At 26.6% G+C, this 26551-nt stretch overlaps 1 protein-coding gene across 1 annotated transcript in view; it reads right to left on the bottom strand.

The window, feature by feature from the left end:
• LOC117173185 overlaps positions 1–26551 on the bottom strand; it is a 65782-nt gene that overhangs the window by 28916 nt on the left and 10315 nt on the right. Inside the window, exon 2 of the mRNA XM_033361608.1 lies at positions 16023–16058. Within this exon, the coding sequence (XP_033217499.1) occupies positions 16023–16035 (13 nt within the window). The 5' untranslated portion in view covers positions 16036–16058. The remainder of the gene's footprint in view (positions 1–16022; positions 16059–26551) is intronic.

The following is a 26551-nucleotide window of genomic DNA, read 5'->3' as shown; positions in this document are numbered from 1 at the left end:
TCCTTCTTAAAAAGTGATGTTGTTAAGATTTATTTTAAAAATGATTAAAGGAGGCGACGTGCGACAACTCCTCATATCATCTCGCCTCGTATCTAATTTCGTTTTGAATCTTGTATTTTCTCAAATGTGGCATTGTCTCCATCTCGTTTTGTCTTGAATTTCGTCTTGAGTCCAGTATCGAATCTTGCCTTATCTCTGTTCTCGTCTAGTCTCGTATCTCGCCTCAAACTTCATATTGAGCCTCGCCTCAAGCATCGTCTCGGATCTCGTATCGAATCTTGCCTCGAACGCTGTCTCGAATCTCGAGAAAAAAGTACAGCGGACAGAAACCCGACCTAAATTACAAGCGTTTTTGCCTAGGGCTACGAAGACCTAACAATTCAGTCCATTTTAGAATCTTGCCAGAAACAAGTAAAAAAAACCTTTTAGGGATTTTGTTAATTTGAAAAGTTCACAGAATATAATATTAAACAATTTACAAACTTTTTGTTGTAAATATTATTTTTCACTTATAAAAATCGGTCTTACCTGAATAATGAAAAGAATAAATTATGAAATTTTATTTTTAAATATTCCGATACGCATAACAAATTTTTATTGAATTTTTCCAAATTTAATCAACTATATAAAATTAATATTAATAATTAATTACCTATCCTTTAGAAAATTATTTTTTTATTTATGGTTATAGTTATGGTAACCCTATTTTAAATTTAAAAACATCATAAATTTTTTTTGTAAACACCCTATAATTAATAAATTTATAAATAAAAAGTTCTTTCTTGCTCTTTAGGTTATCATCATGATGAAAAAGGAATAATTTTCTGAAATAAAATAAATATTTTCAATCGTGCAATATTTTTGTTTGAAAGTTATATTTTTTTAACTAACCAAAATATTTGAATTTATTTCCTGATTCTAGCAAGGGGTTCCACACTATTTCAAAATTCGCAGGAAATTAAAGAAATTGTCCACCCTGTATAAAAAATTAGACAAAAAAGTTTTTCATCTTTAAACGATCGAAAAAAGTTCTTTTGCCACTTTTCGATATTTTATACCGAATTCAAAATATTTGCATATGTATGATTTTATTAGAAAAAATGTTTTTTTCAACAAATTACTATTATACATGTTTGAAGTGTTGTTTTTAACGATTTTTTAATGATAAAGGCAACCGATGTAGATACTCTAATCTTTCATCTGTTCATCCGTTCATCTGTCCATTGGTAAAAAAAAATTGTTAACGTCGGTTAGGATTGTTTTAAAAGATTTTTTTAGCTAATTTTTTTGTCATTTAGTAGGATTTGATAAATTTGAGACATTTTTTCAAAATACATTTAGAAGTTTTAGAATTTGAATAAAAAAATGTAATAATAAAAATAAATATAAAATAATAGACAAGAAATTATTTAAATCTTGAGAAGATTAAAAAAAATTAAACAAAGTTTAGATTGTTGAAGAGTTTGAAAAAAAAGTTGAAAGCTTTTTAAGAATTTTGAAAGATTTTAAGAGAATCAAACTATTTTCTCTAGATTTCTAGGAATATTTACAATGATTTTTTATTTGGAAAAATTAATTTTAGGAGATAATTTTAAAATATTTTCAAAATGGAAAACAAATAATCTGGAAGATTGTAAGTTAATTCTTAAATTTTTAAATAGATTTGAGGAAAAATCGGAATCACTGTAAAAGGTATGTAGGAGACAATATAAAAGACATGGAGAAATGTAAAAAATATTTAAAATATTTTTACACTGGAGAAGATTTTTAAAAATTTATCAAATATTTTTAAACTTTATCCAAACTTAAAAACTTTGCAAATTTAAAAAATTCTAATTTTACGTTGAATTGAAGTGTTCCAAAAATTTAACAAATAAATACTAATTTGAAATATACATTTTGTATTAAAAATTATTTTTTTCATCAAAATTGAAAACTACAGGCGCGGTTAGTGCGCGATTGATGACGCTAGTTAGAGTTCCCCCGATTTCCCGGTCAGATATACACCCTGAATTTGTTAATATATTTTTAATAATAGAGTCTTTTCCAAATGATGAGACAAACTCGTCTCATTTTCCACGAGACATCTTAACCGAAATTTGGGTCACTCAATCTTGTCGATTACTTTTTTTGACAGATAAAATCTAAGACTTGTGGCTCGTGTCATTTGCGAGTCGCAATCCGATGCTAATTGTCTTTTCCGCCCAAGAGACTTTGACGTTAGTGCCCCGCTCTAATAGGCTGGCAGGTGTAAGGACCCAGTGTAGGTGTGCAGTGTGCAATGTTACAAGGGCCTCAAGAAAATTTACTCGTGAAGGTCCCATGGGCCCCCAGCATTTTGCAGAAGTCAATTTGAGACTAATCTTTCTCCCGAAACCTTCCTCCACTTGCAAAGTCCAAGCACGTGCTACTTCAAGGTGCACACTTCTCAAACCTTTAAAACTTAAAATTGTCTCAATGCATTCCTCGAAATTAGCATTTTACATCATTTTTGTTTAGCAAGCTATTTCTTCCTTTCAATGAAACACTTCGCTTCTTATTCAAAATATAATCATTTGAGTTATTATGTTACAAACTGTTACAAATTGTTACTTTTTAGTCTCATTTTGCATGAATCTTATCTCTGAAATTACTTCTCTGAAAAATATTTCTTGGCTCTTGTCTTGTTCAAGAAGGAAGTCTAAAAAAGGAAGGTTTGGGGCCCGAAAGTACTGACTAGATGACGAGAGGAAAAAGCATTTTTTTAGTTTTCATTTTTCGTTTTTGATACTTTTAAAAATCTCACCTCTTTTTGGAAATGTACAAAAAAAATTTGGATAAGCAACTTAAAGAATTTTTTGGTATGTCGAGTTATTCAGCACTTGATTAAAGCCCCAACAGACTGACTAGATGATGAGCAAAAAACGCATTTTACATTTTTGATACTTTTAGAAACCCTGCCTCTTTTTCGAAATGTAGAAATAAATATTTGGATGAGGTAATTAAAATTCTTTTAGTTGCATTTATGTTAGCCAGAATCCGATTATGATCTGAAAAGTCTGACTAGATGATGAGGATAACAATACACTTTTTTAAAATTTAAATTTGCAATTTGTTATACTTTTCATCATCCTGTTTTTTGTTTGTTTTTAAATTATGCAAAACAATATTTGATTTGAAAAAAGGAAAGATAGTTCTCTTATTGGCAGTCCAATTCTTAACATAAAGGTTTCAGGGTGGGATCTAAAAAAACAAGTTTTTGGTCATTTCCTGGTTAGGGGCTCTGAATTAATCAGTTTGATTAAAAATTTAACAATTTTATTGAATCTTTTTCCTTCCTTAGTTTGAAAATTAATCTTTTTTTAAAATTTTATCTTTTTTAGTTAAAACTGCAACTGTCTGGTTAAAAATCAATCGGTTTTCTTCCAAAATTAACTTTTGCGTTAAAAATTCCCATTTTTGGTTTTAAAATTCAACTGTTTGCAGAAAATTAAAAAATTTGGTAGAAAGTAAATGCTTTCTAAAAAATTTAATTTATCTTCCGTTTGTTTTTGGCATTCGGTTTTTGGCGTTTGTTTTTTGCATATTGTCAAAAATTATACTTTTTGGTGAAAAATTAACTCTTTTGGTTACAAATTTAATTATTTGATTGAAAACGTATATATTTTGTTGAAAATTAATCTCATCTGTTGAATGCCTAACTACATTTTTCCAAAATTCGTGATTTGGGTAAAGATTGATCATTTTAGTTGAAAAAGCATCTCTTTGATTGAAAATTGTAGTACTTCGTTGAAAATGCATTTTTGATTTAAAATTTATTTTTTAAACTGGAAATTTAACTATTTGGTTTATATATAAACTATTTGGTTGGAAATGAACTTTTTTCTTGAAAATTCATCTTTAGCTAAACAATTTTAGTTTGAATGCCTCAAAAATTAAACTACTTTAGAATTCCGAATTCAAAACCATGTAATTTCACATTTTCAACATTTAAATTCAACTTCTGGAAAAATCTAGAAAATTTTTTAAGTTTTTTCAAAATTAACCTTGGTGTCCCCTCTTAAAAATAAGTCCAATTAAATTTAAGTATGTGGAATTATTCTCGAATAATCATAAAAAATGTAGAGGTGTGCCAAAGGCATGCGCGAGAGGGATTTTTGTTTTGAACACGCCTTTAAATTTTTTATGATTATTCGTAAACCAGTAAAGATTTTTATAATTTCTTAAGCTCATCTAACATAGGAGACTTTATGGTTCATTTTGCGTTACTTTAAATTATTTAAAATTATTTTTCTTGATTTTATCAGAAGTTGAATCTTAAAAATGGTAAAAAATCAGAAATTAGACTGGTATTTCTCACTCATTAACTCTGTCTCTAATCATCAAAAAATTTCAAATACAATTGGTTTCACGCCGAATTTAATCAAGTTTCTATCAAATTTGAAGGATTTTGGATAAATGGAGACTCAGTTAATGAGTGAAAAAAGACTGCTATAATTTCTAATTTTTTTCAATTTTTAAGATATAACTTCAGCTTTTGATAAAATCAAGGAATATAATAAATAACAATTGAAAGTAAAATAAAATAAACCCTAACGTTTCCTGTTTAAAATAGCTTAAAAAAACTGCAAAAACGTTCACTGGTTCTCGAATTATCGTATAAAGTGTAGAAGCGTGCGCAAGACAAAAATCACTCCCCCGAATTGCCTGAGGCAATGTACAAGAAATACAGAAAACATATAAAGACGCTCGACCGAGTGATTTGTGTCTTGCGCACGCCACTAAATTTTGTATAATAATTTGATGACAAGTAAAAATTTTTGCCGTTTTTTGGGTTCATTTTAAAAAGGAGACTTTAAGGTTCATTTTATATTACTTTCAATTGTTTACCATGACTTCCCTTAATTTTATCAAAAGTTAAATTTGAATCTTGAAAATTTTGAAAAATTAGATATTATATCGGACTTTTTCAGGCATAACTCGGTCTCCATTCATCAAAAATACTTGAAATATAACCTAGTTGACGCGGGATTTCATAATCTTTCTAATTCTTGTAAAAAAAATATTCTATCTAAGATTCTTTGGAATAATTTTTTCTCTAATGATAAAAAACAAATAGAGAATGAAAAATAGCGTACGAAGCTTTTTTCTATGCTTTTTAGGGTTTCTCTTGTCGGCTTTGAAATAATTATATGTCTCCTCTTCTTGGGAGACACGCGAGGTCTAGATCTTTCGGACATGCGCAAATGTCATTACCTGGACAAGCCGTTGTGAAAGCACCTGCCAATCCCTAAAGTCCAAATGTCATCCCGCAGTATTAGATGATCTTTTTGTTCACCCGGTATCCACGAAAAATGCGTGGCTTCATTACCTATCAAGGTGTGATTCCTCTCTGTTATTATATTTTATTTTCAAGAGTGAATGACGCCTGAAACGAAAGACCTTGATTACTAATGGGGTCGAGTGGAGAGCTTTGCATAGTGACTCTGTGAAGCTCTTCGCCTGGGGTGCTTGCTAGAGAGATTGATCAACGACCTAGGTCAGAAAAGTGTTGCTGAACGAACGTGTCAAAAATATACCTTAGGAACAGGCTGGCTATTTTTATCAAATATATTAACATTTTGACAATAAAATATTTGGGTAACCTAACTGAATTTGTTGGAAGTTATACATATGTAGTTGATTAAAAAAAAATTGGTTGTGTCATTGAAATATTCTGTGGGATCAACAAAAATAGTTTATTTCAACCGAATTTTAATATATGATTTAAACTATTTGAAATTAGTATTAGAATACATTTAATTAAATTATTTAGGCATTTTTTTCATTTAAGAGCATTTATATAATTTAAAAATTAACTTATGCAGCAGACTAACTTCATAGATTAGGTGCCTTTGATAAACTCTTTTCCCTTTTTTAAAATAATTCTTATTTTTACCCCTGTTTTCAAGAAAATTTCCCCTTTCATCGTTTTTTCACTTAAATTTGAACTGAATCAACACAATTCAACTATCTTTGGTTTAAAGTTTTATTTATTTTTTAAGTCGACTATTATATTTTTGGTTCGGAATTCATCTAGTTTGGTTTAAAAAATTTCATTTGGTTGGAAATATAATTATTTTATTACAAATGAAACTATTTTGTTCAAAAGTCATATTTTTTGCTCAAACATTCAACTACTTGGTGGAAAGATGAAATACATTGTTAAAAATTCACCTTGTATTTAAAGATTTATCTCTTAAGTTCAAAAATGAGCTATTTCTTTTAAAAAATCGCTTCATTTTTCATTGAATATTAATTCTTTTAAACTTAAGAATCGCTTTTTTAAAAATTTAATTTCTTTACTAAAAATGTAAATAATTTAGTTTTGGTTAAAAATTGATCTATTCTGATGAAAAATTCGCTTTATTTTTGATTGAATATTAATGTTGTTAAACTGAAGAGCCCTTTTTTGTGGGAAATAAATTTCTTTACTGAAAATGTAAATATTTCATTTTTGGTTGAAAAGTGATCTATTCTGGTTGAAAATTCATGTATTTTGTTGATAATTCTTTTTTTTCAAAAATCGAACTATTTGGTGGAAATTTGAACTACATTGTAAAAAAAATTCATTTTTTGGTTGAAGATAAAAAGTTGAAGAATTCTAAAAGTTCGTTTTTTGTTGTTGTTTGATCATTATAAACTTTTAAGGTTGAACTATTTTGTGAAAAATTAATTTTTTTTTGGTTTAAGATTTATCATATTAGTTGAAAATTCTACTACTTGTCCTCAAAATTAACTTTTTTTGTTGAAGATTCATATCTTGGGGTTGAAAATTCAGCTGGTTTGTACAAAATTCGTGTGTTTGGCTTTAAAACGAAAAATTGTGGTAGGAAATTAAACTATTTAGCTTTTTGGCATAAAATAAACTACTTATTTGATAAATTAACTATTCTGCTGGAAATGCATTTTTTCGGTTAAGAATTAATTTGTTTACCTGTAAATGTAACTTTTCTTTTTCTGGTTAAATTGTTTTTTCTTTACAAGTTCAAAATTCAACCCTTTTTTTTTAATTTCCTCTTTTTAGATTTAAAATTTATCTCTTTTGTTAAACATACATACGGTTTGTTTAAAAATTATCTGGATTGCTTGAGTATTCAATTTTTTTATTAAAAAATCAAGAATTTCGTTGCAGTTTTTTGTTTTTTGGCGGAAAAATCTGTTTTGGTTGACAATTAAACTTTTATTTGAAATGTCATTTTTTAAGATGAATTCAACTGTTTTTGTTTCAAAATTTAAATATTTGTTAATTGAAAATTTAACCACTCTGTTAAAAAATTGTTTTTTATATTTAAATTCAATTATTGAGAATTCTTTATTTTTTGTTTGAAAAATAGATTCTTTTTCGGTTTAGAAGCCAACAATTTTATAAAACATTCTACTTTTTAGCTTGGCAACTTTACTATTTTGTAAAAATTTGTCTTTTTTTCCGTCAAATTAAACCAGTGGATAATTAGTTTTTTCTGTTTGCTGAAAATTACTTTTTTTAATCACAAATTTGATTTATTATTTTTGGTCGCAAACTTATCTTTTTTAGGGAAAAAATAAACAGTTTGGTAGAAAATTAATCCTGTTGGTGGAAAATAGTTCTTCTTGATTGACAGTTCATCTTGGAAGGTTAAAAGTTCAAATAATTAGTAAAAATTTCAACAATTTTTTTGAAAGTTTAATTATTTTAATCGAAATTTAGCTAATTTGTTTCAGTTATCTTTTCTGTAGAAAATTGAACTGTTTTTTTTTTTTAAATCGTCCTTTTAGATTAAAAACTCATCTTGTACAATAACTTTGATACCTTTCTTGTAATGCTAACAAATTTATATTTGTTTAAACAAATTTTATTTGCCTAGCTCCAAAAACTTTGTTTGGACCACCCTAGTATACTTGCTTTACTTTTATTTTATGCATACCTTTTTTGCAATAAATTGTTCTCTGTAATAAATCAGAAGATTTCTAAAAGCAACCTACTTTCTGTGATGAAATTTATAAAGATGTTTGTCCCATCATTATTTTTGACTTGGATAATTGAGTTAATGACGTAATTAGTCGAGACTGGATGATAATTAGCGATCAAGTCCGTCCAGATTCGTACGTGAAGGCGCGTGGCCGCGATTTATAGGGGGCCGCCCGCTTTTATGTTTTTAAACCTTCCTGATATAGCTGTTCACTGTTCACTGTTCGCTGTTCCTTTTGTAGGTATGGCCCAAAAATCATTATGATTACAAAAAATAAAATACTGTATATCGCCTAATTATGAATATCTAATTAGAAGAGCCCAATTTTCTCTATTCATCATTTCTTGTCAATACAATTGCAATTATTTTTGTTATATTTGAATTGGTCCCTTTTTATAAACTCCATATACTACAATTTCAGATCATTCAAAGTTTATGAAAATTTAGGAATCTTGTAAATTTTAAATGGAAAGTTTCTTTGTGACATTACGATTATTATTTTTTTAATTTCTCACAATTGGGTAAGTCGATTAAAAATTTTCAAATTAATTTTTTTTTCTGAATTGCTGTGCATAAAAAATTGTGAACAATTTTTTGGGTTATTTTTTATAAAATTAAAGTATACTTATAACATTAAATGGAAAAAAGTAAGAACACGATTTACATTTTTTTCTATTTTTCGGATCCTGAAACATGAGAAATTTTACACAAGAACCGTAAAAATTGGTTTACACAGAATTTAGAAATTGAAAATTTGTTGTTAGTAAAGTTTATGGAAATAAATAATATTAGATCTAAAAAAGTACAAAACCTAAAGTTGCCAAAAAATATTTTTTTTTATTATTTTAATCCTCTTCTTAATAAATTAAAGGAACACGTACATATTTTTAATTTCCAAACAACATTTTTTTATATTTCTTATGGATTCTGTGCTAAGGGATTTTTACGGTATGAAAATTAAAAATATGAAAGTATTACCTTAGTTTATAAAAAAGACCATCAGAAATAAAAAAAAAATTTTTCTCTTAACTTTAGATAAAAATTAACAAAATAGCATTTTTCGTCAGTTTTTTAAATAATCCATTTCGAGGAAAAAATTATTTTCTTACTATTTTTACGTCCGAGGTTATTAACTTTTATAAAATTTGCAAGCAAAATAATTTTTAAAACATTTTTTTCCAAAGATGAAAAATGTAAAAAATTGAAAATTTGCATATTTTTGGGACTAATTATTGTTTTTTTGCGGTTTATATTAGTACAAAATGTGATAGATAGATGTTTAATTTAATGTTTTAATCTAAAAGTTAACAAAAATTGTTTAAATTAATTATTATTATTTATAACAATATTTTATTAGAATTATGCCAGAAAGTTGTAGGTTTTCTGAAATTTTCCACTATTTGATCACTTTTGAGTTAGAGTGAGGTAATAGTTAATTTAGGGTAACAAACATGATTGCTTAGACAAATTATTATTATTTTTAATAACATTCTCTTTGAATAATGCTAGAAAGTTGCGGATTTTCCTTCAATTTTTTAATTTTTGGCAACTTTCCAGTCAGAGAGTGGTAATAACTAAAACAAGTTAATAAAGTTTTTTAAAATGATTTCTTGGATATTTCCAAATTTTTAAAAACTTTTCATTTAAAATAAAGCAATCATAAATGAAAGTTAACAGATTATTTGCTTTAACAATTTAATATTGTGTAAAACTATCTTCTTTCAGAGTAATGCCAGAAAGTGGCAATTTTTTCTAAAATGTTCAAGTCTTCTCTAATCTGAAGTTAGGAACAAATAATTTTTAAACAGAAATATTTTTTTTTTCAAAAAACGAAACTACGCAAGAATTTTTTTTATAGATTGGGGGGGGGGGGGGCATACAAATTTAAAGAAAAAATTTGGACCAACATAGTGTGGAGGAATGTTGAAAAAGAAAAGAAAAAATACAAAATGAGAATCAGATTAATTTATGAAATTGCCATCTTCGCGCGTGCGTTTTAAGATTTCTCTGGCCCGTATAAAATGCAGTTGTGTCATTACTGAAGAAGTGAATGAAAAAAATAATTTCAGACTCCCCGTTGCCCTTAGGGCCCAGATGCGAAATTACGCACCCGCGTGGCCAACCTTCGACATACACGCGCGAATCCAACGGACAAGACTAAATTATTATTACAGCAAAAAACGTACCAGGATTGCAATTTTTATATCTGCATGAAAATCAGCACGACGGATGATAAAATAAGGATAATTAATGGAATGATTCCTTATCATTCCTTTTTCACTTTTTGAATAAAATTTAGTTATAAATTAAGGGATTATAAGAATTGTATCCATGAAACTTAAAAATGACAACTATAATGAACAACCTTGTATACTAATGAGCCCGCCTGGAGAGCTTCACATGGTGACTTTGTGAAGCTCTTCGACTAGGTGATTGCTAGAAAGATTGATCAGCGAACTGGATCCTAGAAAGTGTTGCGGAACGATCGTGTCATTTGAGTAAACAACGCGGAATGATAATAATAATATTTAAGAGGGACATTTTGCAATCAATAGTGTTTGGGATACTAAATAACTGCGGAAAGTTTAAGTTCGGAATTATTTATATTTTGAAAGATATTTGCATAAAAAATTTGAGCAACTTTTTTTCTTTTATAATAACTTTATTGAAATTTCAAGGGAACAAATAAACAATTTTGATTTTTTCATTTTTTACTTAAAAACCTATTTTATTATTGCACTTAGAAAAAAATATCTCGAGAAGAACAGGTTTCAATGTAAAAAATAATTTTTTTTAAATAAACAAATGAAAAAATTAAGATCTTTATATTTTCCCCGAAAATTAAAAAAAAAAATATGAGTGACAAACTATTTGAAACATTTTTTCTTTTGTAATTAATAACTAAGTTAGTAGAATTAGTAAGTTAGTAAGTTGAGATTTACTTTCAAAAATGATCATTGTTGCCTATAAAACTGTTGATAATTAACAGTTATTATTATTTTAACTAATTTTAAGCAAAAATATTCAAATGGGCTATTTTACTCCAAAACAGACTTTATTTCCCACGTAACCTTAATAGCATCGATTAAAAAGTGATTTTAGATTATAAAAATCAAATATTTTATTAGTTAATTATAATTTTTATGAAGAAAAAAACCTCTTTTGGGATTTTCCTTACTAAAAAATTTGTTTTACAATAATTATTGTCATAAATAAGTTTTTTCAATAAAAAACTTTGTTAAGAATTTATTGTTTTTTAACTTTTAAATCAATTTTTTTATACTGAAAATTTAACTACTACATTTGTCGTTGAAAATTGATCATCTTTTTCTTCTTTTTGGTCTGAAAGCTCTATTGTTTCGGTACAAAATAACTTATTGGTTGAAAAATCATATTTCCAGGTAGAAAATTTGAAAGTTTTTTGTGGAGAATTCGCTTCTTTGACTGTAAAAATAATATAATTTTTTTTGTTTAATTTGAAATTAAAATATTTTTTGGTTGAAATATCGACTATTATCTTTTTGTTCACAATTAATACATACTTTTTTTATTGGAAATTTAAATGCTTGATTGGAAGTTGAAGATTGTTGTTAAAAATTTGTTTTATTAATATAGGAGCCATAATTTTGTTTATACTTTTAACTATTTTATTGAAAATAGTTTTTTTTTCTCCAAATTTTAACATAATTTTGTTTGTACTGCAAAAACTATTTGATTTTTAGTTAAAAATGTATCGTATTTTTGGATTAAAAATTCAACGGTTTGATTGACCGTTCGTTTATATGCAGAAAGTTCTATTTTCTTGGTAAAAAGTTAACTTATTGGTTGAAAATATCTGTCATTAATAATAAATCTTTTTTTTATTGCAAATTTAACTACTTGGATGAGAGTTCAATTTTTCTTTTAAAAGTTAATTTTTTGTTGTTGACAATTTATCACTATAGTTAAAAATTAAACTTTTTACTTTCAAATTTAATTATTTTCTTAAAAATTTAACTATTTTTTTAACATTTGTCTTTCTGTACGGAAAATTCGTCCTTTTGTTTTAAAAATCTGTCTTCTAAAAATGCGCCTTCTTGGCTTAAAAATTCAACTATTTTGTTCAAAATTCGATTGTTTTTGGGTGAAGTTTAATCTTTATTGTTTAAGGATTCGATCAAATGGTTAAAAATTCATCTTTGAAGGTTAAAAATTAAGCTATTTGATTAAAAATTCAGCTAATTTGTTTTAAAAAATCAATTATTTTCGCTTGAAAATTCAACTATTTGGTTGTAAATGCAACTGTTTGTTTCATAAATAATTAGTTTTTTTGGTAGGGAAAATCTTGATTAAAAATTGATCTTTTTCATTTTGAAATACAACTACTTTTTTTAAAGTTCAACAGTTTTGAAAAAAATAAATTTTTTTCTTTGTTGACGATACATCTTTTTAGTTGAGAATTCAATTTCTTAGTTATAAATGAACTTTTGGGATCAAATTTATGTATTGTGTTAAAATTTCGTCTCCTTTTTAATTAAAATATTTTTTGCTTAAAATTTGTTTCAAATTGTTTCAAAACTGTATTTTTGATGAAATATTAGCGATTACATTTAAATGAGAATCATTCTGACGTTATTGAAAATTCATCAATTCAGATTTAAAAATATTAGGTCCCAAATTAACTTTTTTGTTGAGAATTTATATTTTTTGTCCAGAATTCAAATACTTTGATAGGAAATTAAATTATTTATTAAGGAATTTAATTATTTTTGGGAATTTGTTTATTTTTCAACTAAAAATTAACTTTTTCATCTGAAATTGTAGCTATACCTGATTTGGTTGAAAAATTTCTTTAACAGATGAAAATTCAACTATTCGGTAGCAAATTTGTCTTTTAGTTTGAAAATTCATCTTTATGAGAAGAAAATTATTATTAGTTGCATAAAAGTTTTTTAAACCTAAAATTTCACAATTCCATTTTTGATTTAAATTTGATCTTTTTTTAGTTGTGAATTCCACAATTTCGTTAAAAATTCATTTTTCTGGATTTAAAATAATTATTCTTGTTGGAAATTCTTCTTTTCCGATTTAAAAGTCAATTGTTTGATAAAAAATCTAATTTTTAGCATGAAATCGTAACTATTACGTTAAAAATTGTTCTTTTCGTTGAATTCAAGTGGTTAGTAATTTGTTATTTTTTGTTGAAAATTAAGTTTTGAAACTATACATTTAACTATTTTATTTTCAGTTGAAGATTACTGTTCTCGGTTAAAAATTCAGTTATTTGGTAAGAAATTCAACTATTTTGTTGAAAGTTGAATTATTTTGTCAAGAATTCAACTGTTTTTGTTGAAAATTCGTCCTTTTGGATTGAAAATTTACCCATCTTAGTTTAGAATCAACTTTTTTTGTCGAAAAATCAACTTTTGAAGTTGAAAATTCAACTGTCTTCTACAAAATTAGTCTTCTTGTGTTAAGAATGCAACTATTTGTTTCGAAATGTAATAGTTTTTGATTAATGTTTAATCATTATTGTTTGAAGATTATGGTAATTGTTTAAAAATTTACCTTTGTAGATTGAAAATTAAACTATTTGGTTAAAAATTCTACTATTATTTTGAAAAATCTTCCATTTTTATTGAAAGTTTAATTATTTGGTTGTAAATGCAACTCTTTGTTTGATAATTATTTTTTTCTCTGTTAAAAAACGAACTATGTGTTGAAAATCCTTTTTTTTTATAGAAATTTCCTCTCCCTTGATTGAAAATTAATCTTTTTTGGCAGAAAACATCTTACTTTGAAATTCATCTTTTTTAGTTGCAAATTCTACTGTCTTTTAAAAAATTGGACCATGTAGTTAAAAATTCATCTTCGTAGTTTGCAAATGTTACTATCTTGTTGGAAATTCCTTTTTCCCTTGAAAGTTTAACTATTTGATTGAAAAATCATCTTTCTTGATCGAAAAAATTATAATTGTCACAAAATCATAGTCTTTTGAAAATAATCCCAAAAATGCAATTGTCCAAAGATCTCACAATCGCCTAAAAAATACATTAAAAATAATTTTCATACATTTATAAACATAAGAGATCGAATATTAATTTCGAAAGTTTTATCATCCTTATATGAAAAGAGTCCATGTAATCTATAAGACCATAGACCACAAAAAACTGCCTCTACTGATACTTTAAATTGATAAAAAATCGAAGTTTTAAAATTACTCAGAAAAGCAATCACCTGAAAAAATAAACTAATAAGAGGGTGGGGATGAGGGACACACCTACTTGTTTAGGACGGGTGATAATAGTCAGATTAGAATTAGCGAACTAATGGGAGGCAGATAGGTATCGACTTCGCTATTCTCGAGCCAAACACCTGCCTACCTGCATCCAATCTTAACAGTTTTTTTTCTTTTTTTTCAACGGCACTCTTTTGCAAACCCAAGAGGCACGCGACAAAATTCCGTCACAGATCTTCTATCGCAACGAAATACATATATAAGTTTCAGATTTTTGTCGCTTATCAAAATCATTCAAGGAAATGGAAAGAGGAAAAAATTCTAGGGAACATTTTTCCAGATTATTTTTACTTTGTGTTAAAAAAAATTGTTGTGTTAAATTGAGAGCCAAGATCGAATGAAAAGTTATGTAATAACTATTATTATTTATAATTATTATATCATACATTATTATATGTACAAAATAATAATTATAAGATAATTGTTGCGATTAAATGCCAATTTTCATTAGTTTCAATTAGAATATCAGATTCTTAACATGTTAGATAAAAATGCATATTCAATTTGCTTTTGTAATTTCAATTATATATAAAATTGAATAAATTTCATTTTTGAATCTTGAAAATTGAACTATTAAATAAATCATTCAAGATTATTCAATTTTCTATAAACACATTAAATATAGAAGAGTCTTTGATTCAAAAATGTTCTTAATTGAATAATTTTAAATTGTAAATTACAAAAATTGAACCATTTTTAATTCTAATCATTTACATTTGAAATTTTATCAATTTGGAAGATTTTAAGCATTTTTATAGGTACGTTTTTAAAATTGAAGATTTTTGAATTGCAAATCGTTAAAATGGATGAATTCTGAATTTTAAGCCGTCAAAACTATAAATGTAATAAATTGAATAATTTCTATTCATACATGTTTAAAATTGCAGATTTTCAATTGCAACGCTTCTATAATGTAGAAATCTACATTATTAATCCCTAAAATCAAGAGTTCGACAATTTAACATTTTGCAAGGTTTATGTTTCCAAATTAAGAATTCTGTGATATTGATGATGAACATTGAAAGTTTCATCATTTTGAAAGGTTTAGAATTTAAAACGGGAATTTCTATCTTGAAAATCATCTAAATTTATAACTTCTTTTTTATATATCTTTAAAATATGAAAAAATTAAATGCTAAGTTTTTAATTTTTTTAACTCATATACAATTGTTAATCTTAAAAATTGAATCATTCCAAAAAATATTCCAAATTACATACCTTTCAATTATGTATCATGAAAATTGCATAATTTGCAATTCTAAACTTTCCAGATTCAAGAATTTTTCCAATTTGAATGGTTTATAATTGAAAACTTGACTTTTGATCTTGAAAATCATCCAAATTTAAGAATTTTGAATTATACATTTTGAAAATTGAAGAGTTTAAAATTTTTTAAATTTAGAAATAAAAATTATGCATATGTTTTAAATTTTGAAGTTAAGTAAATTAAATTTTGAAATTAAATGACCTCTAATTGTAAATCCGCAATACAGTATTGTTTCAAAATTCAGTTACTTTAATAATCGTTATAATTAATCATTATTAAGTATATTTTCTATTACTTTAAATTATAGCATATATTTTAATTTGATGATTGTGAAATCAAACATAGAAAGCGTGTAATAAGCGCGCCTAAAATCTTATAATCGACTTGTTTAATTTTTCAATAATAATTATTTAATTCTAATTTCAATGTTTAATTCTTCCTAATCTGAACAAAATCTGAACCAATGCAATAATTTAATGAAGGGCAATAAAAAAAATGCTTTACTCACCTGTGTGAGGCATCTCGTTGGGAACGTGGAGCCTATCTGAAAAAAGAGAAAATATAATTTCTATACATGTTAAAGTCTAAAATAAAAATGTAAGACCTTTATATAAATTCGAAAAATCTCTTAGGCATGATTGAAAATTCCTGTAAAATAAAATTTCCGACACTCTAAAATTTCCGAAATGGAAAGTTTCCGAATAATACAATTCCTGGACAGTTTATAATATTACCGAATTTTAAAATTCATTAATAATATAATTATTAAATTGAAAAATTTCCGAATTACAAAATTCCCAAACGCTTTATAATATTACCGAATTTTAAAATTCCCGATCTGAAATGTTCCAGAATAATAAAATTCCCGGCACTGTGAAACTTACAAATAATAAAATTTATCAAATAATAAAATTTGTCAAATAATAAAATATGCGAATTGGAACTTTTCCAAAGAAAATTCCCGATTTATAATATTTCCGAATAATAAAATTCTCGAATTGGGAAACCCCCGAATAATGAGGGACGATAGAAAAATCCCGATAAATAAAATTCCCGGCAGTGTAAAATTCCCGACAAAAAATTGCCGAGTTATCTCTAAGTTCCCTAAAGTAAACAATTACATTTTTTATAGATATCAGTTATTCATTAAGAATCTAATAATCAATTATTTTTATAGAAAAATTACTTTTAATGTTTAAAGTTTATGAACACATTTTTTCAATTTACAATAACAATAATTGAAACAAATTTTTTAAATAAAATTTCTTTTTTCAATTATAGTTATTTTAAAATCAAACAATTATTTTAGAAAATTTAAATATGAAAAATGATTGTTGTTATTATAAATTTTTTGAGGAATTTTGAAATTCGGTAATATTATAAACTGTCTTAAATTTTATTATTAAGGAATTTTCTTACGGGAATTTTATTTTCGGGATTTTCACTCGTCCCCTCTCTTAATTAAAAAAAATGTTAATTACGACTTGCACAAAGAGAAAAAATTATTGTGAAAAAATGTTAAATTTCGAAAGAACAAGTTTCTTCAGAAATGAGGATTTCGCCTGACAAGTTTTGTAATATTCACGAGAGTTGTTTTACTCACGACGTATATGATTTTCTATTTTTTCGTTTTTTTTCTTAAGTGGATTCATGAAGGTATTGCATGGTCAAGTAAATTTTAATAAATTTAGGCGAACTACTGAAACCGCCGTCTAATGAATTTAAATATATTCAGTGGGCGCTTTTGTAACGCCAGACTCGGCGACCCTTAAATATGCAACCAAACTGATAAGAAAAAGGGCAGCCAAGTATTACGACACACAACCGTGACTCTTGCTTTGAAAACAAAATATAATAACAGCCGATAACATCCCTCCCAGGAATTTCTGATTCGAGTCCAATTTTCCTACTGAAAATATTTTTTAGTAATTTATTTAATGTTTATTTTATTTATTTATTAATATTTACTTGATATATAGAGTTGCAACAAATATAGATTTTCGAAATTGCCGGATTTTTTATTTCTATTTTCCTGATTTAGTTCTTGTAATATTTTTAACATCGAATTTCTTATAAATGGAATAAAAACAAATTCAGATTTAAATTTGAAAAAGTTCAAATTTATTTATTTATTTTAACCAAAAAGAGGACTTTTCTACCATAAAAGATAAATTTTTATTTCGAAAAGATGAATTGTCAAAAAAAATTTTAATTCAACAAATAAAATTGTATCTGAGAAAATAACTTGAATTTTTATCAGTATAGTTGAATTTTTAACCAAGATGTTAAATTTTAAACCTACAATAATGAAGTTTCAACCAAATATACGGATTTCCAAATAAAAAAGATTAGCTTCAACTAAAAACAGTTGCATTTTCAAATAAATTTTTGAATTTTTAAGATGAAAAATCTATTTTTTTACAGCACCTGACTTTTGAACCCGAAGGGATATATTCTCAGCAGAGAAGTTAATTTTTAACAACAAACTTTGAATTTTCAACCAAATGGTCGAATTTTCAAATCAAAAAGACGAATTTTTTAGAAGGCAGTTGAATTTTCAACAAAAAGATAAATTCTCAACGAAAAATATAATACTTGATATTTAAACAAAATAAAAAGGAAATGAAAACAAAGTAGGTAAATTTTTAACAGAAATAAATAAACAAAATATTAAAATTTTTAACCGAAATTGCTACTGAAAGAGATATACAATTTAAACCGAAAATACAAATCTTGAACCAAGCATATTAATTTTTAAACAAAACGTTGATTTTTCTACTAAAAAATATAAATTTTCTGCATAAAATGGAAAAGTAAAATTTTCACTAACAAAAATTAAATTTCAAAACAAAAAAAAGAATTTTCAACTAAAATTATGTATCCCGCAACAACAACAAAATTAACTTTCAATCCAGAAGTTGAATCTGCGAAACAAAAAGACAAATTTTCATCAAATATATATATTCTTTAGCAAAGAAAAAAAGTTCATTCAAGTTGTCGAACATTCATGTCAAAAGACGAATTTTCTGTAAAAAAGTTGAATTTTCTACCAAAAAAGAATAGCTTTCTAGCAAAAAATACAAATTTAGATTTTCAGTAAAAAAAAATGAAAACAAAAAGAAAAATTAATTTTCAACATAATAGTTAAAAAATACATAAATTTGTAACCTATACTTAAATTTTGAAACAAGAACATTAATTTTCTACCAAAAACATAGATTTTGAACAAATTACAGAAATTTTCGACCAAATAGTTGTTTTTGAATTTTTTATCTAAAAAAAGATGAAGTTTTAACAAAAATCTGGGTTTTAGTTTTCAATAAGAAAAAAGAATTGTCCACAAAACAGTTGAATTTTCTACCTAATTGTTGAATTTATAGGCGAAAAGACGAATTTTCTACAAAAACATTGTATTTTCGAAAAAAGGACAACAAACTGCATGTTTTCAATAAAATAGTCTTCATTAAATTTTAAAATAAAAAAGATTAATTTTTAACCAAATTTTTCAATTAAAAACAATAATTTTAATTAAAAAATATTTATCTACAAACAGATTGATTTTCTTCCAAATAGTTAAATTTTCTACTAAATTATTGATTTTCGAGAAAACATGCGGATTTTCTACAAAAGAGTTTAATTTTTAACAAAGAAGATAATTTTTAACCAAATAGTTAAATATTTAACCAAGAAAGATTTTTCAGTTAGCAAAAAAAAGTTGTCTAATATATGTTGAATTTCTAAGCAAAAAGGATCATTTTTCTACAAAAAAATTAAATTTTTAACCAAATAATTCCACATTCAATCAAGGACACAAATTATAAATCTTCAACTAAAAGAAGTAAAATAAAGTAGTATATATTATAAATTAAATAAATTTTAAAGCAAAAAAAAGTTTGAATTTGAAATAAAAAGCAGTTAAATGTATCCGAAAACGACGAATTTTTAAAAAAATACTTAAATCCAAATGAAAATTAATTTAATTTGTTAACAATTAAACAATTTCGTTAAAGAGTATCCTTTTATGTTGAAAAGTGAACTGTTTTGTTGAAAATTCGTCTTTTCGTTTGAAGATTTAACTATATTGAAATATAAACTACAGTGAAACTCTGCAATAGTCCTCCCTTCTGTAGCCCTTCCGAGAATTGACGCCGCGCCACAGGTAGGTATAAAAGGAGCTGCGCGGGGGCCGCGGGGTCTGCGGTTGTCACTCAGGCGTGCACTAAAGCGTGAAAAAACATAAACGGAACGGGCTATAATGAGTTAGTTCCCACCCACCGTCATCCCCACAATCAGCGCTATAGAAGAGTTTCACTGTATTACATTTTTCGTTTGAGAATTCGTCACCTTTTGTTACTTATTAATTTCATTGTAAAAAATTCAACAATTTTATTAAAAAGTCAAATTTTTGGTTTAAGATATATTTTATAAGTTACAAATTTCATTTAAAAATTTATGATGAATTGCTTGATTATAAAAATGTATGTGTTTTGCTGAAAAATGATGAAAAATCCTCCGTTTCTGGTAGGAAATTAATAATTTCGGGTGAAAATTAAATTATTTTTGTGTAAACCTCAACTGCTTTCTTGAAAATTCCTCTTTTTTGAATTGAAATTTCAACTATTTGGTTCAAAACTAATTTAAGCTGTTGAAAATTAAACAATTTTCTTTTAAAGTACTCTTTTTGGTTGAGGATTCAACTCTCCCGGAAAATTATTTTTTTTTTTTTAGTTACATTGAACTGTTTTTTATTTAAAGTAAAAATATTTTTTATTTAACATATCAATTCTTACATTTTTTGGCAAGAAATCATCTTATTTGGTTAAAAATTAATTAATTTTTAGAAAATTTAACAAATTTAACAAAAAATCAAATATTTTCCACCAAATAGATACGTTTTCATTTAAAGATATTATTTATAAAGTCATACAGTACCTTACATTTTTTAATTTAAAAATAACGTTAGATACAAAAAAAATCATTAAAGGCGATCAGAACATCCATATTATTATTTTTGTTAAAAGAATATTTCAGAAGATAATTCCTTGAAATCCTAGGGATATTAATCAGAAGCATCTTCGATTTTTACGAGCGATCGAGTTTTTTGATTCGTTGAGATGGCGTAAAAATTTTCGGACTAGTAGTAAATTAAAAAGAAGCGGTGAGTAAAGAATTCATAACCGAAATGTCAAAAACAAGAAGAAAATAAATAATAACCCATAAAACTACAAAGCGAAGAAAAACGTAGGTTGAATCTCATTTATTGCTGTGATTAGCATGAGTTTTACGACTAGATTTTGGTATTCGACATAGATCGGCTACTGGGCGCTGATTCGTAAAAGTAAAAGGCCGTATTTAAATTTCTTCTCTTGAAAAGAGCCGCTAGATAGATCGATTTTTATTCATTTTTATGAAATATGATTTGAAATAAAGGAATAAAAAAGGGCAATAAATTAAATTTAAAAAAAAATAATGATTGAGAGCTTCTAAAATTACTGCGGAATGAAGCTACTGAGGAATTTTCAATAAATTAGAGTTATTTAAGTCACTAATGTAAATAGAAGCATTTCATAATAATTGTTAAAAAACTATACATTTTTCAGAATTTTAATATTATTATAACATTTTTGGGTGGCACGTCGCACATTGGGGCAGAAAAAATATCTCAGAACAAATTAATTTAGTGAATAAAATTTCATTCAAATGCAAATGGTCATAATCTAGGCGAATATTCATTAGAAATGAATAATGGCAGTAATAATGAAAAGCAATGATTTCATACATTGCTATAAGCAAATGAGTAAACAAAAATTGTAATTTCTCTATTCGCGATATTTAAAGCATTTAAAGCACGTTTAAAGCATTCTAGAAAAATTACATTGGTGCAATACTTGTAGTTCATTCAGACAAAAAAAAAAAGAAATCTTACTATTGTCAAACGGCTTGATTTCCTCGTTGATTTCCTTTTGCTTATAAAATGCTTCTGAACGATTATTAATTGACGTTTAAATTCTTCCAGATTGAAGGCAACATTATTTTGCATGCATTTCCTTTTAAGAATAAACATCCAGTGTATTTTCGTATGGTAAATGATGAAGTTACAACTATTATTTACTAATTTGTTTATAAAAATATGTAAAGTAATGTTCTTTTATTAATACTACTGGGATTAATTTTTAATGAGTTTCTTTCTAGATTTTGACTGCTAGCAGTTGAATGAAATTTTTTTGGACTCAATTGCAAAATTCACAATTAAAAAAAATGGTTTATATTTTGCAAAAAAAAAAGAAATTGTTAGACATTTGTTGACAAGAATGTGCCACATTGTGAATATTCAGAATTTCATATACTTCAATTTTGTTATAATCTTTAAAATCGGACTGACAGCTTTGGTTAACAAATTATTTGTCCGGAGATACTTTTTTTTGTAGCACTTTGCGGCGGCTTAGTATTTTTTTATTATTAATTTACACGTCTGATTACACTTGTATAATCAATTTCTTAATTTTAAACTATGCAATCGATAAAGATGATATAGCATAAATATTCTACTTTTCAATTCTCTTGAATTCACTTTGAATTATTTTACGTTCTCTTGAATTCTCTTGAATTCTTCTTATGTTTCGGAATTCTTTTTAATTTTATGAATTCTTTTGTATTCTTTTGGATTCTTTCGTATTCTTTTGGATTCTTTTGTATTCTTTTGATTTTTTAAATTCTTTTAAATTTTGTAAAATTCTTTAGGATTCATTAAATTCGTTTGAATTCTTTAAAATCATCTTTCCACTCTCCTATCCGTGTCACTTATAAGTTCTTCATACAACTTTTTAATTAAAGTATTTCTATTATAAAGCATATAGATTTTCCTCTTGAATTATGTTTAATTCAATTAAATTTTCTGAAATTCTATTGCAATTTCTATATTGTTTAGAACTTTTTTATTATTTCTAAAAATTCTTTTTTGTTTTTTACATTATTTTGATTTATTTTGAATTATTTTTAAATCTGACGATATTTCTTTTTATAATTCTGTTGATTTTTCTCAATTGTTTTGAATTGTTTTTCATTTTTTCGATTTTTTAAAATTCTATTGAACTTTTTTGATTTTTTGAAACCAACTTCCCACTCCCCTATCACCATTATTTCTCTTTCCTTTTTATACCTCGAGGAAAACAAAATCAGGGTCAATTTCTACATTATTATTTTATATGCGAATTAAATAGAAGAACTTTGTTTTCCAAAAATATTTCTCAAACAAATCCTTAATCAAGGTATGTCTTTTAAATAACATGACATGCATATTTTTCTTTTGAAATTTATTTTTATTTTCTTGAATTCCCTAAAGTTCTCTTGACTTCTCTTTATTTATTTTTTTTAATTCTTTGGAATTTTTTTGATCCTTTTGGTGTTTGAAAACATTATCTTGTATTCTTTTGAATTCTTTCGAATGTTTTTGATTATTTTGAATTCATTTGGAAATTTTGAATTTTTTTGGGTTCTTCAAATATTTGTTTGAATTATTTTTAAATTCCTTTTTATTTTTTAAAAACTTTTTGGATTCTTTCAAATTGTTTTGAATTATTTTGAATTCTTTGAAATCAACCTTCTACTCCCCTATCCTTATTACTTCTTTGACTTTTTTATACTACAAGGAAAAAGAGTTCCAAGCCTATTTTATACCATAAAAGGAAAAAATTTGAAAGATACCAAGCATAAACGCAGTCATAAAACATTTATATTTTAGAATCACATTAAATAAAACAAATTTGTTTTACAAAAATATTTCCTAAACAATTCCTTAATTAAAGTATTTCTTTTTAAATAGCATGTATATTTTCCTTTTGAATTCTCCTAAATTCACCTAGAATTATTTTGAACTCATTAAAATTCTTTTGATATTTTGGATTCTATTGAATTATTTTGAGTACTTTTGAATTAATTTAGTTACAGTGAAACTCTTCTATAGCGCCGATTTTGGGGCTGACAGTGGGTGGCAACTAACTCATTATAGCCCGTTTCGCTTTTGTTTGATTACGCCTGAGTGCTCGCCTGAGTCACGACCGTAACCCCCCGTACCCCGCACAGCTCTTGTTACACCGAACTGGGGCGCGGCGCCAATTCTCGGAAGGGCTACAGAAGGGAGGGCTATTGAAGGGTTTACTATATTTTTTATTCCTTTGTGTACATTTGTTTTGAGTACTTTTGAAATCTGTTGAATCCTTTTATATCTACACCCCAAAAGGTAAAACATAACATAAAAAAACAAAGGTTAAAATGTGATTCAGGTAAAAATTGATTTTTCTCTGATATAGTCCTACCTTAAGATACATCCCTCAACCAGTAATCAAACGAATTAAATCGCAATCACGTGATCAGCAGATCTGAACTAGCATATCGTCACTAAAGACAGGGAAAGGGTGGAATATGAATGAATTTCAGCGAAATGATGTTTTGACTCGAAAGTTCATAATGCGTAACAATTAAATCAGATTAGACGGCTGGTGAGTGTGTGAGAAGCCTAATGCAGGGGTAAGCATAATCGTGTTAAAGTTACGTATACCCGCTATAATTCTTTTTTTCAGAGTTGTATGTAATGTGTACTCATTTATGTATATATAAGACACGTAAAAGAAACATATCCGTAAAGGCACCTAGTTTAGGCCTTTAGAGTATCGTTGGTCAAGCATTAACCATAACATAAGCAAAAGTGGCAAGGGTAACAAAAGGGCGAGCATGCGAGAGAGAGAGAGAGAGAGAGAGAGAGAGAGAGAGAGAGAGAGGTGATTGGGTCGGTTAAGGAGGGTAAGGCGGGAGAGAAGGGAGTGCTTTGGTAATCGTGCATTAATTTGCATCACAAAGTACACGCCACGCTCCTGCCACGCTACGCAATCCTTCCTCGTACTTTTCCGCTTCGAGTTTTCTAACAACGCCACTTTCTCACTATTTTTCGCCCTTCCATTATTTCTTTCTTAATTTTTTTATGAGTTTGCAGATCTGTAATGTGGCAGTTGAGTCTGTACTCTGTGTTTTTTGATTATGAAATTCAAAGGGACTGTTGTCGTGTTTGGGTTTGATTCCCGGTATTGGAAATGTCATCCTTAGATTTAATTTATTAGTATTTGATTAATAGTTTATTGTTGGAATGTGATTTAGATTGAATTATCATATAGGAGAATTTTTATTTTTATTATTCTATCAGGTTGGCAAATAAGTCCGTTCGGATTTTTCGCAGACAATTGATCCTCATTTATTGCACAGAGAAAACAAAAACTTTGAGTGTAATATGTATAAAAGAATAACCCTAAACCACGATGTCACTTACATCACTCACCAAACTGCCTGCAGATTTGACAGAATTTTCAGTAATTTTCCAAATTTTACTAGCTTGCCAGAAAAGCTCAGTCAGTGTTACCGAAAAGATTGTCTCTATTGTCGATCTCAACAATCTTGGGATTTGGAAATGGGAATAGAATAGTCATTGAATTCTTTTAATTTTTTTAAAATTTTCTTGAATTCACCTGGAATATGTTTATATACATCGCATTCTTTAGAACTCTTTGAATTCTTTAGATTCTATAGAATCTTTAGAATTCTTTAGATTCCTTTGATTTTTTTAGAATTCTTTAGAATTTTTCGCATTCTTGCAATTCTTTGAATTCTTGAAAATCATGTGAATTCTTTTAAATTTGTTTAATTCTTTAGAAGTTTGAGTTTATGTATGTAGAAAATCATTGATTGTTCTCTCTTTAATTCACCTTGAGTATTTCTGCATTTTTTGAGTCCTCTTAAATTATTCTTCGAATGGTTTAAATTTTTTAAATTATTAATTTGAATTATTTTAATTTACCTTAAATCCTTTTAAATTCTCTCGAACCCTTTTGAATTCTCTTGAATTCGCCATGAATTCACCAAAAATTCGCATAGAATTCTGTGGAATTCTGTGAAATCTATAAAACTCTTAAATATTCTTTGAATTCTTCTGAATTTTTTGAATTGTGTTGAATTTTTAGATTTTTTTTAATTCTTCAAATTCAATTCCAAAGTTTGTTTCTGTGTAATATCGTGTATATTCTCCTCCTGAATTCTCCTTGAGTTCTTATAAATTCTTTTTACATTTTTAGAATTGATTTGAATTCTTATAAATTAAGATTTTTAAAAAAATGATTTTGAATTCTATTGAATCCATGGAATTCTTTTTAATTGCTTGAAATCTTCTCAGTTCTTTGAATTCTTTGAATTCTTTCAAATTCATTGAATTTCGTTTAATTCTTTGGAATCAAACTCCCTATCCCTTATCCTTCTTACTTCTACTTACGTTTTATACTACGAGTAAAACACGACTGATGACAAATTAAGACCTTTTAAGAAAAAAATTCAAAGTTTACTAATGGTACATAGAACACCTTTGTTCTTCAAAAATTGTTCTTAAATAGTGTATTTTTTAAGTAAAGAATTTATGCCATATAGTGTGTATATTTTACTTTTTTTTAATTCACTTTGGATACCTTCGAATTCTTTGGAATTCACCTTGAATCCTTTGAAATTCTCCTGAATTCACATTAAATCCAATTAAATTCTCTAGAATTCACCTTGAAGTCTCTTAAATTCGATTAAATTCTCTGGATTTGTTTGAATTCTCTTGAATTAATCTAAATCTTCTTGAATTATGTTGAATTATTTTCAATTCTTTTGAAATCCATTAATTCTTTAAATTCTTGAATTTACATGACAATTGATTAAAACATTTTAAAACACTTCCACACAAAATAAACGTATTTTTATTGATATATTTTGAGAGGTTGGAAATTAGGGAATGTAAGGAGAAATTTCGTGGAAGTATGAGAAGTAAAGAAAAATGAGGAAGGGAAGGTAGGGAAAGTGAGAGTATGGAATTTAAGATGAGTGATGGGAAATCAGGGGATGGCAAGTAGAAGAAGTGAGTTACGAGGAAGTAGGGAAGGTGAGGAGAAGTGCGGGGAGGGAACGTATGGGAAACGCAAAGAAAAGCGGTGAAGAGCGGCGGGGGAAGTAGAGAGATAA

This window comes from Belonocnema kinseyi, chromosome 5 (assembly GCF_010883055.1).
Source record: "Belonocnema kinseyi isolate 2016_QV_RU_SX_M_011 chromosome 5, B_treatae_v1, whole genome shotgun sequence".
NCBI lineage: Eukaryota > Metazoa > Arthropoda > Insecta > Hymenoptera > Cynipidae > Belonocnema > Belonocnema kinseyi.
The sequence above is the reverse complement of the archived record's forward strand: the minus strand, read 5'-3'. Positions and strand labels throughout refer to the sequence as shown.